Genomic DNA, 17,763 nt, shown 5'->3' with positions numbered 1-17,763 from the left:
TCAAGGCCTTGGAGTGGTCTCTGTCCCTTTAACCCAAACAGGTTGTCTCTGAAAATGGGATCCGGGCAGTACAGTATTTATTTTAAGAACATTTTTTTTTTTTACAGACACAAAGTGAATCAATCTTTAGGTCCCATTGGACCACATTTTTTATATCATGTTTCTTCATTCAAAGAAATATGTGGCTAAAGTTTATCTGTACGCTTTTTGGGACAATAGATACTACAAAAACATAACCATAATAGGAATACAGGCTGCGTTATAAGGTTTTGAGTATAAACCCCATTCCAATATGGCGACTCGCTGTGCATCCTGCGTTACCATTAGATGCCATAGAGGTGGCATGCAAACTAATAACCATGGTTACTAGCAGATGAAACGGAACGTTCGAGCTGCTACTAGTCGGTTTCACATCAGCGCAAGCAGATGAAACATGCTCGGGTAATCTTGCCCCTAGTATGTGTAATCAAACGGCATAATCGATGCCTGTACTTGTAATCCATATATGCAGCCCTTTTTACTTTGGCATTAGGCACAATTGAATAATCATGGTTACAAGAAAATCCATGATCGAGCGGTTGCTAGTCAGTTTCACATCAGCACAAGTGGATAAAAAGCACGCTCGAATAAGCGCTTCTCCCCAAAAAGTGTAATTGGATGGCCTAAATGATTTGTAATCCACATATGCAGCAATTTCTCACTACGGTATTAGGCTAGGTAGAAATGAGGAGGACATTTGGCAGCTTTTCAACACTAAGAAATGTATAACTTTTCTGAAAAGTGCGAGAAATAATGTGCACCTTTCTATATTCGCATATGTGAGCCGGGAATAATTCACCTGCTCAACCATCTATCAATTCAACAATATGACCTTGCCGTACTTACTTTTGAGGTATGATATAGCAATGATTGAAACGTTTGTTGAATAAAATTAGCAGTCACAATGATAATTACATTAAATAAACCTGCTGTATATCGTTGCAGATGCGTGAGCACTAGAAATTCTTAATGTGAAGCTCAACTTTAGATTGAATCCATTTGAAAGTGTCTGTTCCTCATCTCATGCACCAAAAAAGCCTACAGTCAAGGTTACAGAAATGGACAGGTACTACAAGCCACAATAAATTGTGCCCAGAGTCCTAGTCTCACCATTGTTTTTTTATTTTAAACTCACAGGAATCACTTAAGGGGTGTGTGGATGAATCCCCTTATTGAAACCATACACGTCCTGATGAAGGCCCATTGAAGCTTTTGAAGAACAGGGTTTGATGCCTGTATTGCTCATAAAGGGCCGAAATACAGGGCCGTCAACCATATTCTTATGTGACAGTGGACTGCGTCACTATCATTATTGCGATTTAAAGAAGTGAATGACACTAAACCGGCAGCCCCACTTGTGTGTCATGAAACACTGAGTTAGCAAATACGTGGATGACAACCTTGGAAAAAAAGCGCTAGTCATATTCCGATGTGGAGACACCTATATTGTCTAATGTGCTAAATAGTATTGAAACATTTTTGAGTTTATGTACTTCTAGATGCACCCACATTTGGGCACTCGTTATTAACTCCTTATCATTTGTGTTTATATCGTGTTGTATTCACAAAGTCTGAGTTTTTTACGTGAATGTATTTGAATGGAAACAGAAATAAAACTTTGATTTGTGAAATGGCACGAGAGCTTGGATTGATGCATCTAATCAAGTCCTATATCCCTTCTTTCTGTCCATGTTGCGAATAATATGGTGCAAAAAGGGGCGGTAGTCTGTTCTCATCTCCTTGCCTTTTAGTGGGGTGGATCCATTGTGCAATATATATGTTTACAATACTCCATAGTGGTTCCGGCCCCCCAATGTTCTTGACGTCATATGTAAAGATGAAGCGCATTTGAGATCCAGTGAATGAGTCAGAAAAACACCAAACAATAGCAACACCCCCATAGCAAATACCAAACCACGTGCAAATGTGTCTCACTCATTTCATCACATGTACACATTTTCATTAATTCTTGCATTCCACCAATACACATCCAATAAACCGTCCGGTACTTACAAATCAGCACCCATGATAGAGAACACATTGTCAGGAAAGAATGAAGTCAGAGGGGGATTTGGGAACAGTCATAGGTTTATATATTTCACCACAGTACATGTTTATTGCCATGCAAGTAATGTACAATTGTTCCTCAGTGACATTTAAGAGGTACTCTACATTTTGAGTCCGCTATGCGATAGAAAGATTCAAGCGTTTCAAAGAACAGTGAAGAGAGGTTTAACAAAACAATAAAATAGATTACCTTCTATTTCCACAAGAGGCTCCTGGGTGAAATCCTGGAAGAACTTGTAGAAGAACTGGCTGCAGGCAGCAAGAACAGCCTTGTGAGCCTTGAAATGGTGACCTACACAAGAAAGAATCTCATAGGAAACAAATACTAATGTACTTTCAAAGCAACACATGTCTAATTGCGGTCATTCTTTGTAAGCATGCCTACATTCTCTAGGGCACCCTAAAAAGAGGGATTGCAGACTAGGAGGAATTTTGGACTTACAACAAAACCACTTGCATAAGCTAGAGGCTCATGGACAGTATAAAAAGTGAGAAAGGGAGGCTAGATTGGATTTATAAACATAGAACAGATTACTATGCTTGCAGAATAGATGCAAGCCTTTCACTGTATTGGGAAATTTGGCAGAATGGGTTCAGTTAGATATTTTCACACAAACAACCATTTCAATTTTGCCCCATTAAAACATTCACATTTCTCTGATCTACAACATATAGCTCCCAAATGCAGGTGGGAGCACCACATAAGGGATACCTAAAATATATGTTAGAATGGTATGTCAAATGGCATCCTAGCTATGAAGCAAAGTCGACTTCATTGCAAAGGTAAACAAGTAATCATCAGATGGCACGCCTTTAATAAAACAAAATACTAGGTAAAATGAAAATATACTTACGTTGAAAAGCAGCAAATTAATTTACTAAACTTTAACACAGAATCTATTGTGGACATCTGAATCTTCCTAGCACCACAAAAAGAATGATAAAGGAACACGTTTATCAATGGAATGGGATGTAATGCTACCCTGGTGAACCTGGTGGACCAATCGGGTGCTTTTTGGAGGGTTGCTGCCGCAGACACCTCACCACCGCAGCTAGTACCTCATTCAAACCACCACTGCTCACCACCACAGAACACAATGGACCCCCGCCGAGACACAGCCTCTAGCGAGGTTGCGTGGCAGGATAACGTGACCATTGACTTGTAATTCCAGTCTTCAGGGTTAGAGCCATGCAATGTTGGACCACAACAGTGCATTTTGGAGGGCTGTCACCCAAGGACCCTTTAGTATTGCGAATCAAATCTACACCCTTATTGTTCATCTCACTAAGGCGTCCTCGTCCTATGCCTCTTCATCACCAAGCAACCAATTAAGCGGCATCTAGGTTCGCCTCGGATAATGTGCCGGCACCCCCATAGATAAGGGGTGTATCAGCCACTTTTACTCCCTAAATATAGGCAAATACTCCCTAAAAAAAATATGGGAGTAAAAATACTCCAACAAACAATAGGAATCAGACACAAGAAACCTTGTCCCCCGCTTTCACCCACCCAGCTCCATAGTGCACGTATTACGACTGGAAGAAACTATTATTGCTTTTTACTCCCAACTTTATAAATATAGGGAGTAAAAATACTCCAACCTCCAAATCTTATCTGAAGCACTGTGTGCCAGGTATAATTTCTTTACTTCTATTCCCTTTTTCTCTTTACCGACGGTCCTTTGACTCCTGATAGTATGCCTTATCCAACTCTGCCCGAGGTGCTTGGCCTCCCACATTCCCAATCGTTCCCGGAAACTATTTCAGCATCCCTCCCTGTCCACTCAGTAAATATAAGTCAATTCTTCTTCAATTTATTTTGGAAATGAAAACAATTTCTATAAAATCAAAAATACAGTAAAACGACGTAGTTCAGATAAAAATGATAAAAAGATATTTAAAATGTGATGCACCCTGATGCACAATTAAGAAGGCAGATCAATATTCGGAGATTCTACAAGGTCAAACAATTCCTTATATACAGAGCACGCCTCAAAATGAAGAGCCCATCCAACTCGTGGCGGGTCGGCCCATAGCAAATAAAGCAAGGTAGGTCCATACCGCAAGGAAATGGGCCAAATCCTCCCTGGCAGCTTCACACAGCAAAAAGGACTGAACATCACCATCACTCACCCATGCCACAACCAACGCTTTCAAGGAAGGCGATTAAAGCCCGCCCATGTTATCAGGATTTTCCAAGAAGGATTTTCAGCCCACAGCAAGTACTTTTGTGGACCTGCAGCAGTAATAATTGCATGCCTCCTATTTGAGGCCTTCAGCATCTCCAGAGTATCCCTTTTCTCCACAGTGTGTGAGCGGAAACTAGTTTTAATCATTCTGACCACACTGGAAGGAAGAATTTCCATTGAATAAAAGTACTGCGCTGGATTAATTTAAACCAGCTTGGCTTAAACATATACCAACCAAGAAATCTTAGAATTCAAATCCTTAAGGACTATATATCTGATCAGCTCATGGGTCAAATCAGCTTTGACACTGCCCCATAGTCAAAGCCAGAGAAAAAGGGGTTGGCCAAGATGGTGTCACTAATGAAGTCACAACCTAATTCAATAACCGATGAAGGGAGTGAGAGTTGTATCTTTTGCGGCCCCTTTCATTCCCCCTCCAGCCACTGACAGCTCTTGCTACCCTTCAACTCTCCATCGCCAAACACCCTGGCTATCCTTGCCCCTGTCACGAGGATCAGCATGAAGCCTGCCTCCAAGCCGAACACCTGGTAGGACTCTGACCTTGCATCTCTAAAACGAAAGTGCAGAGTTGCTGAACGGAAGTGGTGGGCTACTAGCACACCCACTGACAGACTGGCCTCAAGCACAGTGACTGCATCCCTCCAGCCCTAAAACCTTTCCACAGACTCCCAGTTGCTGCTAGGATCAAGTTCAGGACCCCTCTGCATCATCCACAAGGCTGTCTGGGGCCTGGGACCCCATTACATCCAACTCTCTCTCTTCCTAAATACCTCCCTCCATGTGCCCTTCGGTCTTCAAGCTGCAACTCTCTGTAGATCAGGTGCTTCTCCGAGAGTGGGGAGTTGGGGGCGGTGGGGTAGATCTTGGTCCTCTACAGGAGCCTCCCTGCCCCTATTAGGCTTGAGCCAGATCTCCTCCGGAAGCTCCTCCGTTGCTCTTCTTCCTTTCCTCTCTCCCCTCCCAACACACCCCTCCCCCATCTGCTGCAGTGACTGGCTGCCTGGTTCACTGAGTTCTACAGGTCACCATGCCCCACCCACCCAGTCCCCTCCACGCACTTAGCATGTGGACCCTCACCTCATGCAATCCCAGGCACTTGCCCTCCTGGTCTCCCCTTAGCACTCCGCCTAGCCCCTGTGGCCCCCTTCTCCGACCTCCACCCCCCCCCGTTTCACTTGCACTCTCTCCTCTTTACCCTGCACTTCCCTTCCCACCCAGCACTTTGTATTTCACGCAGATCTGCACAATCCCCCCCTCCCACCCCGCTCCTTCTCCTACCGCTTGTTACTGTACTTGCATGAACCGAATGTCGTAAGGCCTCGTAGGGTTGTTATTGTCATCTTTCTCCCTTGTTACCCTCCCTTTTTTGTCTTGTGCCACCTTGAAACACCATTTGTTGTATAGGCACCTACCAAATATCCAATAAAATAAATAGTTGTGCACCACACAAGTGAACCCTAGCACTAAGAAAATGACTTGCTTTTTATCAGCTGGATTGAATTTACATTGCTGTAGCCCCACAGCTCCATCCTGTACTTTGCAATTGAGGAAGTTTTTCCCTTGTATACTTTTTAATGCTATGTCGACCGGTTTGGCATTTAACATGCCGATAGCTCTAGCCATACCACCAATGGCTTGCTTAAACTTTACAGTCTGTTAATATGCGGTTCTGGAGATAAATTTGACGCAAATCTAATTCTCAAATAGTCAATCACTGACTCTGGGAATTAGAGAGCCCGTACTAAACATTTCTCCCATCTTACTGTTTCTCCATCGACTATCCTACCCTTCTCATTAAGTCTGGTAGGAAGAAGTTCAAAAAGGATATCCTGGTCTCCAACGCAGGCCTCCCCATCGCTGATACCTACACCAGCACTTCCTCCAAATAGACCCTCACCGACAACCTCTGGTTGTTCCTTCGCCAGACCTATGGACTCTTCAATTGGTATCTGTGCTCTCTCCTTTTCTCTTCCTCTACCATTAATGGTGGAACCCTGTGGGAGGCCTGCCTGGCATCCTTCTAGTCCTCTAAGATCATTATTAATGTTTAACTTAATGGCACCGTCTTGGTCCAAGGCCCTCACGCCAACAACCTCCTCTTTGATAGAAGCTTCCCGCGCCTTATCAATTGCCTTTCCTCCCGCTCACCCATCTCTCCCTTCTTCCGCATCCTTGCCTCCACCCTCTGCCACTTCTCTGGTGCCCTCTTCCTCCGCCTCTGCTACCTTTGCCTCTCCTTCTACCTCCTCTGCCCTCCCTCGGGTTCCTTCAACACCTCACAGGGAGTACATCTGATTTGTACTCCTCCCCGGAAATATTTCAAGGATGGTAAGCTTCTCCACCTTGCCACTCAACTCTCGCTCAGCTGTCAAACATCTGCCATCTCCTGGAAGAACTTGACCTTGATGTCCTTGGTCTCACCGAGATGGTTCACGGCCACTTCCGTCACTAGCTTTGCCATGCTCCTTCCTGATGGCTACAAGATCCTCTCTGTGCCCAGATCCAACCGTTTCGTGGGGTTATAGCCCTGATCTTCCCAGAGTGGATTCCTGCCTCCATCATTCCTATGCAGGCCTAGTCATCCTTTGAATGCTTGGTCTGTAGGCCTTTTCCCTCTCCTGGCCACTCAGTGGCTACTATCTACTGGCCACCTGGTCACATCCTCGCCGCGTGGGCGGACCGCTCTTCTTCCCTCCTGGCCTCAACCACTCAACTCCTCTTCATTGGAGACTTCAACGTCCACCTGGATGCTTCATGTCCCGCAACGGGACTCTTTTGCGGCCTTTGCGACTCTATTCTTCCCTCTGGGCCGACTGACTCTGCAGGGCACACGCTCCTCAGATATCCCACCCCCCACCCAACCCCCTTGTCCATCCTGTGTTTGAACACCACCCCATCCGTGCCCCCTTGTGACTGTCTTTTTTTAATATAATGGTTTTGTAGCTCACCTCCTCCCTAACTCCCGCCACCCCCCAAAATCGGCCCCAAGTCCATGCCTACCCCCCCACATGCCACCCACCTTCTCAGTCATTCCACCCATGAAGCGTGTGTCAGTTGAGGAATTCGCCATATCTTCCTCCCCCTCCTGCACATCTGGCTGGCATCTTGTACATCCTCTGACAAACTGGCCTGCCGCCTGCTCCTAAGGCAAGGCCCACTCTGTCCTCACTAAGAAGAGAGCTCACACCCAAGCCCGCATTTCTGCGACATCTAACAACTCGGCCGAACTTTTAAAATCTGCAAGGAGCTAGCCAATCCTGCCGCAGTCTTTACCTCTCCTGCCCCTTCCGAGGCCCTCTGTATGGCCCTGGCTTCTCACTTAATCTCCAAAACCCAGGACATCCCGTCCATCCTCTCGGCTTCACCCGTTTCTCCCTCCACTCTCTCCTTCCTCTGCCCCACCCCCCTGCAAACCCTCCTCCCTTCTCCCTCCTCTGCCTTTCCCCTCTTCTCCCCTGAAGAGGTTTCTAAACATGTCCAATCTATGAAACTCAACTAAACAGGTGCTTCCCTGTTTTTCCAAACCCATCAAGGACCATCATCTGTGAGGCTAAGAACCCCTAGGTTATCTTCCATTCCACACTCTCCTTCTCTCCTCACTTTTCCAACACGTCTAAGAAGTCAAACTACCAACTGCACCTCCTCAGATGTATTCTTCCTTCCCTCTCCTTCCCACGGAAGCTCACAGTCTGCAGAGCTCTGGTTCTTTCTAGGCTGGACTACTGTAACAGCCTCTTTTTAATCTGTCCACCTCTACTCTCCGTCCTCTGCAACTCATCCAGAACAGGACTGAGAGACTTGTCCTTGGCCCAGCACTGAAATCTCTCCATTGGCTCCCAGTGGCTGCAAGGATCAAGTTGTAGACCCTTTGCATTGTCCACAAGGCCTTCTGGGGCCTGGGATCAAATTACCTCCAGCGTCCTCTTCAGAGGTATCTTCCTACTCGAGCTCTTCGCTCCTCCACTTGCAACTCCATGAGGGTCAGTCGCTTTTACAAGCAACAAGTTGGGGGCAGATCTCTCTTCGGCTGGCAACTCCCTCTGGAACAGCCTCCATGCCTCTCTGAAACTTCCATCTCCGGTTCCGGAAGTAGCTGAAGACTTTCCCTCGTTGCTTCTGCCTTCGCTCTTCCTTTTCCCTGCTATCTCCTGTCTGATACTGCACTGGTTACCTGGCTAACCTCTGAACCACAGGCCCAGGTCCCTGCCCTCCCAGTTGCACACCTGTACTGCCTTCTGGCAACCCTGAACTTGGGCTGTAGTCCCCCTAGGTGGTCAGTCAAAAGGCCGAAAAAAAAATATCGAATGACAAAAATCTCGAATAAAATAAATAAATAAAATCGCATTTTTTTAAATTTATTTATATGTATTTTTGGGGTCAGGTAAGTAAAAAAAAGGGGTAAAATAAAATAATGAAAAAAGGAGGGTTGGGGAGAACTCCCCCCCCCATTTCGAAAAAAAAACTTATTGAAAAAAAAAAGATTTTTTTTTTCCGAGATTTTTTGGTTCAACCTTTTTTGAGATTTTTTTTTTCGGTCTTTTCACTATAAACCGTCCACCTACCTGCACTTATCTTACACTTGCTGTCTGCACTACCACCTGCTGGCTGCACTTCTTGTTTTTCGTTGTTTTGATCCTATGTCTTGCACTTGATCTCCCCTGCACTTGCGCAATTTCAATTTCACTTGGCCTAGTAAAATTGCTGTCTTGTCCTCGCTTTGTTCCCCTCCCTTGCATCGTCAGGCCTTGAAACCCTCGAGTATAGGCACACTATAAATATCATATCATTGCCGGACGTTTTGGTGGGTTCGTTCCCTTGTAACAGACCATAACAGCAGATTCCTGAGCCTTTACTCTAAAGATCCATAAATGCTGTATAATCCCGAATACGTTTCTGCAGTGCATGCACTAACTGGTGGTCGGTAATTTTTTCGAAAAAATAATATCGAAAAAAAAAAGTCGAATTCCGTTTTTTTAAATTATATATTTATTTTGGGGTTCGGGATTAAAAAAAATGGGTAAAACAAAAAAAGTGTTTAAAAAAGGGGGTTGGGGGAACCCCCCTATTTTGAAATAAAATGCATTAAAAAAATGCGACTTTTTTCCAGAAAAATGACTTTCGACATTATTGGTTTCGAAATTTTCACTATAAACCATTAAAACTGTACGGTATGCGTACGCCAACAGTGGCAGAACACCACTTCCCAACCTAGGAACGTGCAGGGTGGAATTTGTCATGCATTCATAGAACCCATTTATATACACACAGAAGCGTAGGGGCTACAGGACACATCCCTGGTGCACACCTAACTATACTGGAGTAAGAGAAAGTACAGCAACCATAATTCTATTGAATGCATGCTCTGTTGGCAATAAATTGCATTCTATCCTTGAGGCTTTTTCTCAGTCTTAATTTTTACTTTTTCTGCCTTACTGAGACCTTGTTTGCATCATGTAACACTACTATCCTGGCTACTTTCCCCGACTCCTCGTACGTCTGGCAGAGGCACTGGTATTCTTCAGCAATCCTCCCTAGTCCACAGCCTCCCCCCACCAACTTACATTTCTCCTCATTTGAATATAATTTCTTGTCTTTCTCCAAGCCCCCCCAATCGCTGGCATTTCTTATTCTCTAGACAACCGCTCCTCTTCTTGACTTTTAGGGGGGCTTAAATTCCCTTCTCTCATTTCCCTTACCTCACACTTTCTTCTTGGAGACTTTAATCTACATCTCATTATGCCCCACTCTTCTTCCCTTCTTCTAGACTCCTATAATTTAACATTGGCTCATCCTCCCTCATATTTCTGGCTCTTCTTTTGACCCCAATTTCTTCTTTTCCTACTAATACTGCCCATCCTATTAATTATTCTGACCATTTCCTGTTCCTACACTTCCTGCTCATTCCATCCCTCTGCCATCCTTCGTCTTCTAAATGGCGTGACTTGGGTACATTCAACTCATCAAGCTTTACTCTCTCCTCTTTCCCTACCCACCTTAAAAACCTTTTCTTTGCTTTCCTCCAACCATGCTGACTACCTTCATATCTCCCTTCCCTTCTTTCCACTTTTTTCCATCCCGCCCATTTTTCTCCATCTCGCAAAGTCCCACATCCCTAGCTATATGGTGCTCTTATTTCCCCGTTGGAGGTTGCTTTGCAAAGAAGAACGGCACTGAAAGAAATCACTCATCTCTTCACAAATTTCACGATTCCTGTCGGTTGCCAAGAAATGTTACTTCTGACCTTAGTATTGCTCTTTAAATTACCTTCATTGTCTTTTTCGAACTCCTTAACAATATTTATTGCCACGTCCTCCTGGCCCCTTTGTTTTCTCCTACGACTTTGCTGACCACTTAACTTCTAATGTTTCTTCCCTACGTTCTACCTCCTACTGTGGATCCATTTTCTGCTCCCACTATTCAGGATCATCCTTCTCCCCGATTTTGGAACTGCCTCTCTCCTAACTTGAGCCCGCCCTACAGCTTCTCCTCTGACCCAACCTTCGATCTTCTTATCTCTTGAATCTACCCTCAACTGCTTTAACATTTTTCTTTCCTACCTCTCTTAAACATACTGTGTTTATTCCCATTGCCACAACATCTACCCTTGACCCTACTGTAGCCGGGGATTTCCGACCCTTTATAACCTTTCTTTTCTATCTAAACTATTAGAGCAAAATATCTACTTCAAGGTCTCCTCCTTTCTAAATCTAAACTCACCCCCACCCCTCCAGTCTGGTTTTCGGCCTATTCACTCTTCAGAGGCGGCCCTTCTTCACATTTCTTTTTTTTTGATCAAACACTTTTATTGGTTTTATTACATCATACAAGAAAAAACAGTGACCCTGAAGGGTCCGACCATCAATAATAACATAAACAGTAAAGAGTGTATGGTCCGTTTTACAACATCTTGAGGACACATTGTCAGCGTTATGCACATTCTTGCTCTGCCATCACATGCTGGCCGTCGGCCTAGTTCCTACTAAAGAATTTCATACTGCATTCTCCCACTTTTCCCAGATTTTCCCCGCTTTCCTAGGACATCCCCTGGCCGCATATACCCTTCGCTCCATCGCAATGCATGCTTCCACATCATCCAACCACTGTGCGTGCACAGGGGTAACGCTCGAGCCCCACAGCCTGGCAATGTTGCGCTTAATCAGTGCCGTGGAGGTTGCAAATAATAGCCTATCGGAGCGAGACATTTCACCCTCTTCCTCCACTCCCAACAACATCAGCTTTGGATCTCTGAGCACAGTTCGACCCAAAACCTTACTGAGTGTGTCACAACAGTGCTGCCAGTATGTCGTGATGTGTGGGCAATCCCATATGATGTGAAAGAAGGTGCCCTCGTTTTGAAGGCATCGCAAGCAGTTTGGGTCTGTGGTCTTGCCCCATCTGTACAACGCTACCCGCGGGTAATATATTCTATGCAGGATTTTGAGTTGTACCAGGCGTAGCCTGGCCGAGATGGCCGTATCTCTTGGGTACATTAGGATCGTTATCCAATCTTCGGGCAATATCGCTCCCACATCCCTCTCCCACTTAGATTTTAGGCTTGAAAGCTCCGGCGTGGCAAACGAGGTGAGGACATTGTACATTACTGAGGTAATTTTGACATCTATGCTCTCCAGAACCAGGTTTCTTTCTATGGGGGTGCAGTCCGCCATATCTCGTAGTGCAGGTAAATGCTGTTGTAAAGCACGACACAATTGCACATGCCGATATCGGTCCGTGGCAGGCAGATTAAAATCCTCCACTAACCTCTCAAATGTCACCGGACTCCCCTACCGGAACACATCTCCTACTTTGGAAATTCCCGCAGCCACCCAGTTCCGCCATTTTGGAAGTTTGCCCAGTTCCGGGATATTTTTGTTCGCCCACAGTGGCTGTACTGGTGTGGTTTTCCCCTCCCAGTGTATGTGCTTGTGTGCCTCTTCCCAGACTAGCGTTCGGTGATTAGCCATTGTTTTGTTACTACTGCTGTTAGTTTTCCGGTATAGGGATTCTAATGGGGTTGTGCTGGTCCCATCGAGAGTATCGAATTTTATGTGGGGTAGCGAGGAATCGCCGTGTAGGAGGTCGTTTATCACCGCCATTTGACTCGCCCAATAGTATGTCTGTATACGCGGCAATCCTATGCCTCCCTCCCAGATGGAGCGCTGCAGGATGTGGAGCGCCAGTCTTGGGTGTCCGTTATTCCACAGGAGTTTCCGAAGGATCCTGTCAATTCTGTGAAACTCTTGTCTGGGGATGTGTAGCGGGGCATTTTGGAGTATATACAGGAATCTAGGTAACGCCAACATCTTGAATAACGCTGCTCTCCCTAATAGGGTCAGTGGAAGGGCGTTCCAGTGTTTGACGTCGTCCGCAAGGCGATTAGTGACCGGGTGGAGATTCTTCTCTACATACTCGGCCAGATTCGTCGTTATCTGTACCCCTAGATAGCGGAATTGGTCAACTTCTATGCGAAATGGGCAGTCCCGTAGTTCAGCGCTGTCCACCTCTCTCAGTGGGAATAGTGTGGACTTCGACCAGTTCACCTTCAACCCACTAAAGGATTCATAATCCTTCAATATACCAATCACCACTGGGCACGAGACTATGGGGTCCGCTAGATACAAAAGCAGATCATCCGCATACAGCGAGACCCTATCCTCCCAATTTTCTGTCCACTGGAAGCCCTTCCATAGTCGAGATTCACGTAATAGAATTGCCAGTGGCTCTATGGCCAGCGCAAAGAGCATTGCAGACAGGGGGCACCCCTGTCGTGTTCCCTTGCCCAGTCTTAACGGTTGCGAAGACCAACCATTTACTCTGGTCACAGCTTCAGGGGATTCGTATAGTAGTTGTACCCATCCCAGGAACTGGTTACCGAAGCCCATTCGGCGCATTATTTCCCACAATGCTGGCCAGTGTACCGAATCGAAAGCCTTTTCAAAATCTATTGCTAGCAGGGCTAGGGGGTCCCGCAATAGGGGGGATTTTTCAATCGCAGTGTGCAGTCGGTGGATATTCATACGCGTTGACCGCTGGGGCATAAAGCCACATTGGTCAGGGTGTATAAGTGATGAGATAACTTTCTGCAGGCGGATTGCCAATGCTTTCGCCAGGATTTTGGTCTCGGTATTAAGTAATGAGATGGGCCTGTATGAGCTACACCTCTCTGGTGGTTTATCTGCTTTGGGGATCACCACTATAGTGGCCCTTCTTAGGTCCAGGGGAAGCTGCCCTTGCTCCCTCGAGTGAGTGTACATCTGCAAGAGATGCGGGATTAACGCACTCGGTTCCACCCCCTTCCACGTCTCTACCGGGAAGCCGTTTGGTCCCGGAGTTTTCCCAGGATTTAGTTGAGACATGGCCGCCCCAAGCTCTTCCTCGGTAATGGCTGCCTCAAGCAGCCCTCTTTGTGTGTCCGTTAGGCTGGGTAGGGTGATCCCGTTCAGCACAGAGAGATCAATGGGGGCTTCCGGCGACCCATAGAGCCCTGCGTAGTATTTAGCAAAGCCTTCTGCGATCGCCTGGTCTGTCCACAGCGGTTCTGAATTGTCGGGTTTGATCATCCTGACCTGTTTGTGCCCTTCATCCCTACGTTCCAGCCTGGCCAACATTTTACCCGCCTTATCGCCTGTCTCATATAATCTGGCTCGCATTGTGGCGTGTGCCTGTTTGGCATTGTCTAAGGCTACATTGTGCAGTTTTTTTTGGGCCAGGATTAAAGCTCGGTTCGTTTCGGGCAGGTCTCGCGCCAGATGCGCACTTTCTGCCCGTTCCACCTGATCTTCCGCTTCGTGTAATTTTTGCATGTGGGCCTTTTTTTGCGCCGCTATCCAGGAGATGATCTCTCCCCGCAAGACCGGCTTGTACGCTTCCCATAATAAGCTCGGGTCGTCTACTGACCCAGCGTTCAGCTCGAAGTAGTTAGTTGTGGTTTCTTGTATTCGCTCAACTAGCTCTGGGAAGCCTAGATAATAATTGTTGAGGCGCCATGAGGGTGGGGGAATGGGTCGTGATGTTGATAATTCCATTAGTAGGGGAGAATGGTCAGAAATGCCGCGTGGAAGTAGTGCGGCACTAGTTACCCTATGTATCTCGGTGGTTGGCACGAAAAAGTAGTCTAACCGGGAGAGGGAAGCGTGTGCGCCCGAATGAAAAGAGTATTCCCGCTCCCCCGGGTGAAGGTCCCGCCACACGTCCCTCAGGCCCAGTGCTGATATGAAGGAGGCTAGCTTGGTGTGTAGTTCAGGATTCCTGCCCCTTAGGTGTGTGCGATCCATGCCCAGGTTCATGACTTCGTTGAAGTCGCCACCAAGGATTAGTGTGTCTGAGGAGTCCTGTGCTATCCGGGGAGTTATGTCCTCTATGAGACTTGGCAGCAGCGCGGGTGGTGCGTACACGGCTATTATTGTTATGGTTCGATTCCATAGGGATCCTGTCATGTGCACGAATCTGCCCCCCCTGTCCTGTGACACACTGGATAGAGTCAATGGCAGCCTTTTGTGAATCAGTATGAGGACCCCCCTGGAGCCCGTGGTGAAACCTGAGTGTAGTGCAATACGATAGTGGCCTCGTTTAAATAGGTTGCATGTGGAACCCGCTAGATGGGTTTCCGTGAGCATCACCACATCCGGCGCGTGTCTGTTTAATGTTTGGGTGACAAGTTTGCGTTTAATCCCACTACCCAGCCCGTTGACATTCCAAGTAAGAAAACGCAATGTTCTCGTATCATATCTGTCATGCGTCATCTGGCTGGGGAGCGGGTTGTTGTGAAGCAGAATGTGTGGGATTCCGTGGGGATGCACGCGCTAGTGTTTCGCTGTGAGGCGCAAGCGCGTGAAAGTGGTTGTGTACTGTTGTCGGACCATACATGAATAAAATTTAAAACAAACCTGAAAACAAGCCTCCAAACACGGGAGTAGATTCTTCCTCCCATCTGTTCAAACATTTGTTCCCTCGGGGGCATCTACCGCCCCGGTTGTGTTATCTATCCCCCCTCCCTATACTCCCACCCAACTTGGAGTATCTGTCGCCCGAAGTTTGAACCAGAACAAATAAACTTTAAACTAAGCCACAGTCAGTGGCCTTTGCACCATATAGCTTACGCAACTGTCCGTGGTGCTGTCGTGGGCTTCCTCGGTGTTAGACTTTGCCCGTGGGGTGGGCGGCCGTCCGACCACTGGCCTGGTTGCAATCCGTGCGTTGACCTGCCCGGGGAGGGGGCACAAGTTTACTCGATAGTAGTCCAAATCCCAGTATCGTAGTTTCGTGCTCCGTGTTGTTCCCCAGTTCAAATATTTCCCTGCGGCGGATTAGCAGGCTGTTGGTGCTGTTGTTGGCCTTGCTCCGGTGGGCGCTCCGGTCGAGGGCTGTTGCGTCTGCCTCTTCTTCTCTCCTCCGCATTCCAATCCCCTTCTATGTGCCGCTCGGCCCAGTTCCATGCCTCTCTGGGGTCGGTAAAGTGCACTGACGTGCCACCGTGGAATATTTTGAGCTGGGCCGGGAAGATCAGACCATATTTGACGCCTGCTGATTGTAAGCGTCTTTTAAGCGGGTCGAATGATTGGCGTGCTTTCTGGACTTCTTTGGTGAAATCGGGGAAAAAGGCTATTTTGGATCCGTTAAATGTGACCGTGCCCTTCGATCTTGCTAGCTGGAGTACCGTATCTCTGTCTCTGTAATTCAGAAACCTGGCAATCACTGGGCGTGGTGGGGCCCCAGGTATCACTCTGCCAGTCGGAATGCGATGGGCCCGTTCAATAGAAAAAAATTTAGAGAAAGCCTCTCTGTCATAAATGTTCATCAGCCAGTCCTCCAGGAAAAGCTCCATACAATCCCCTTCGGCCTTTTCGGGCAGGCCGATTATGCGGACATTGTTACGTCGGGATCTGCCCTCGCTATCGTCCACCCTTGCCTCCAGGGTCTTTATCCGTGCTAACATGTTCGTCACTTGCCTGTTGACGCCACGTAGGCCATCCTCGGTTTCAGAGATTCGGGCCTCCGCCTCAACCGTTCGGGCGGTCAGCTTCTGGAGGTCGTGCCGTAACAGGGACACATCTGCACCGATGCTGTCCATCTTTTTCTCCATCGAAGTCCTGGAGCTGGTGATGGCACTCATGATATCTTTCAGGGAAATGTTATCCATGTGGTCCGGGGTGACCAGCGGCGTTCTCTCTGGTGAGCGGGGTGCTGGCATCGCCGCATATTGCTCGATCCTGCTCTGGGAGGACGTTTTGCTGGGTTTCTCCTTGCCCATTCTCTGTCCGGCAATGTGTTGGTACAATCTACCGATGTCTAATCCCAAACGTGGGGGAGCAGCCGGTGTTGACGCACTGCGACCGACTGTGTCTGTGCCGCTCTGGCTCTTTCCACGAGCAGCCCCGCTCTTAGCAGCTCTGAGGTTCCGTCTTCGCAGGCGGGAGTCGCAGCTCCGACCGGGGGTCTCTCGCCCGTGGGGGGAAAGGCCCGTTCACCAGCCCCTTCTACTCCGGCTCCACCTCTCCTTACCACATCGCTGGATGTATCGGACCACGGCCAATAGGTCCGTGCCACCGTCGCCCGGCCCGGATTTGCGTGCCCCGGCCTTCGGTCGACAATTAGTGCGCAGACATGGCGGCCATTTTGAGTTCAACACTTGGTGCGGGTCGTGTCGCTTCCACACGGTCTGGACGGTGAATCCGTACACCGATTTGTGTCGGAGCGCCGCGATTCGGTGCAGGAGAGTCTCTCCCACCGCTGGGTTATTTCAGGATTTCGCACGAAGATATATTTTGTCAGGATTTCGCAGGATGGAGCCAGTGGTGCGGGAGCAGCGCAAGCTCACGTCCTCATCGGATGGCTGCTAGCCACGCCCCCCTCCTTCTTCACATTTCTAATGCTCTTCTCTGTGTCCTAGATACAAAATTATTCTCTATACTGATACTCCTTGACCCGTTTTAGGCGGATACTTCTGATAATTCTATTCTTCTTTCCCAACTTACTTCACTTGGGCTATCTGGCTCAGTCATTTGTTCCCTTCCCATCTTTTTTTTTTTATTTTTTAAATGCAATTATTTATCTTAGACAGTTTGACATTGCTGTATTCGGTCACAATTTCTTTTTACCAACCATATTAGCATACATGTCAACCACACAGAGTCCACATCCTGATACATCATCTTGTGTTTTGCCATTGTGTTTTGCCATTGGAGCATCTACTACGCAGACTTAACATTTATTTGTATTTATTAGTTTACATAGAACTTTACGACAAAGCGCTGCACAATTGAACAACTTCATACAAAAAACAATGTAACGGTAGAAGAAAATTACAGTATGAATCAATCAATAAACCAGTAAGAAGAGCAATTAAACTGGAGGGAATAGGGAGAGAAAAGCAGTGGGAATGTGAGGGAGAGCAGAGGAGGGACGGAGATGGAGGAGAGGGGAAAGGGTGAGAGTGGGGTAGTAGGGA

At 47.1% G+C, this 17,763-nt stretch overlaps 1 protein-coding gene across 8 annotated transcripts in view; it reads right to left on the bottom strand.

Moving 5' to 3' along the window:
- Positions 1-17,763, bottom strand: part of ZNF131 (zinc finger protein 131) — a 190,919-nt gene that overhangs the window by 153,105 nt on the left and 20,051 nt on the right. For 7 of the 8 annotated variants that reach the window (XM_069627216.1, XM_069627215.1, XM_069627222.1 and 4 more), the window contains exon 3: positions 2,297-2,398. The exons of the other annotated variant lie outside the window; for it this stretch is intronic. In XM_069627216.1, coding sequence (XP_069483317.1) covers positions 2,297-2,398 — 102 coding nt within the window. The remainder of the gene's footprint in view (positions 1-2,296; positions 2,399-17,763) is intronic. 8 annotated transcript variants of the gene reach the window in all.

The sequence above is a fragment of the Ambystoma mexicanum genome, chromosome 6p, assembly GCF_040938575.1.
Source record: "Ambystoma mexicanum isolate Mex_15411 chromosome 6p, UKY_AmexF1_1, whole genome shotgun sequence".
Lineage (NCBI taxonomy): Eukaryota > Metazoa > Chordata > Amphibia > Caudata > Ambystomatidae > Ambystoma > Ambystoma mexicanum.
This window is presented reverse-complemented; position numbering and strand designations above follow the sequence as displayed.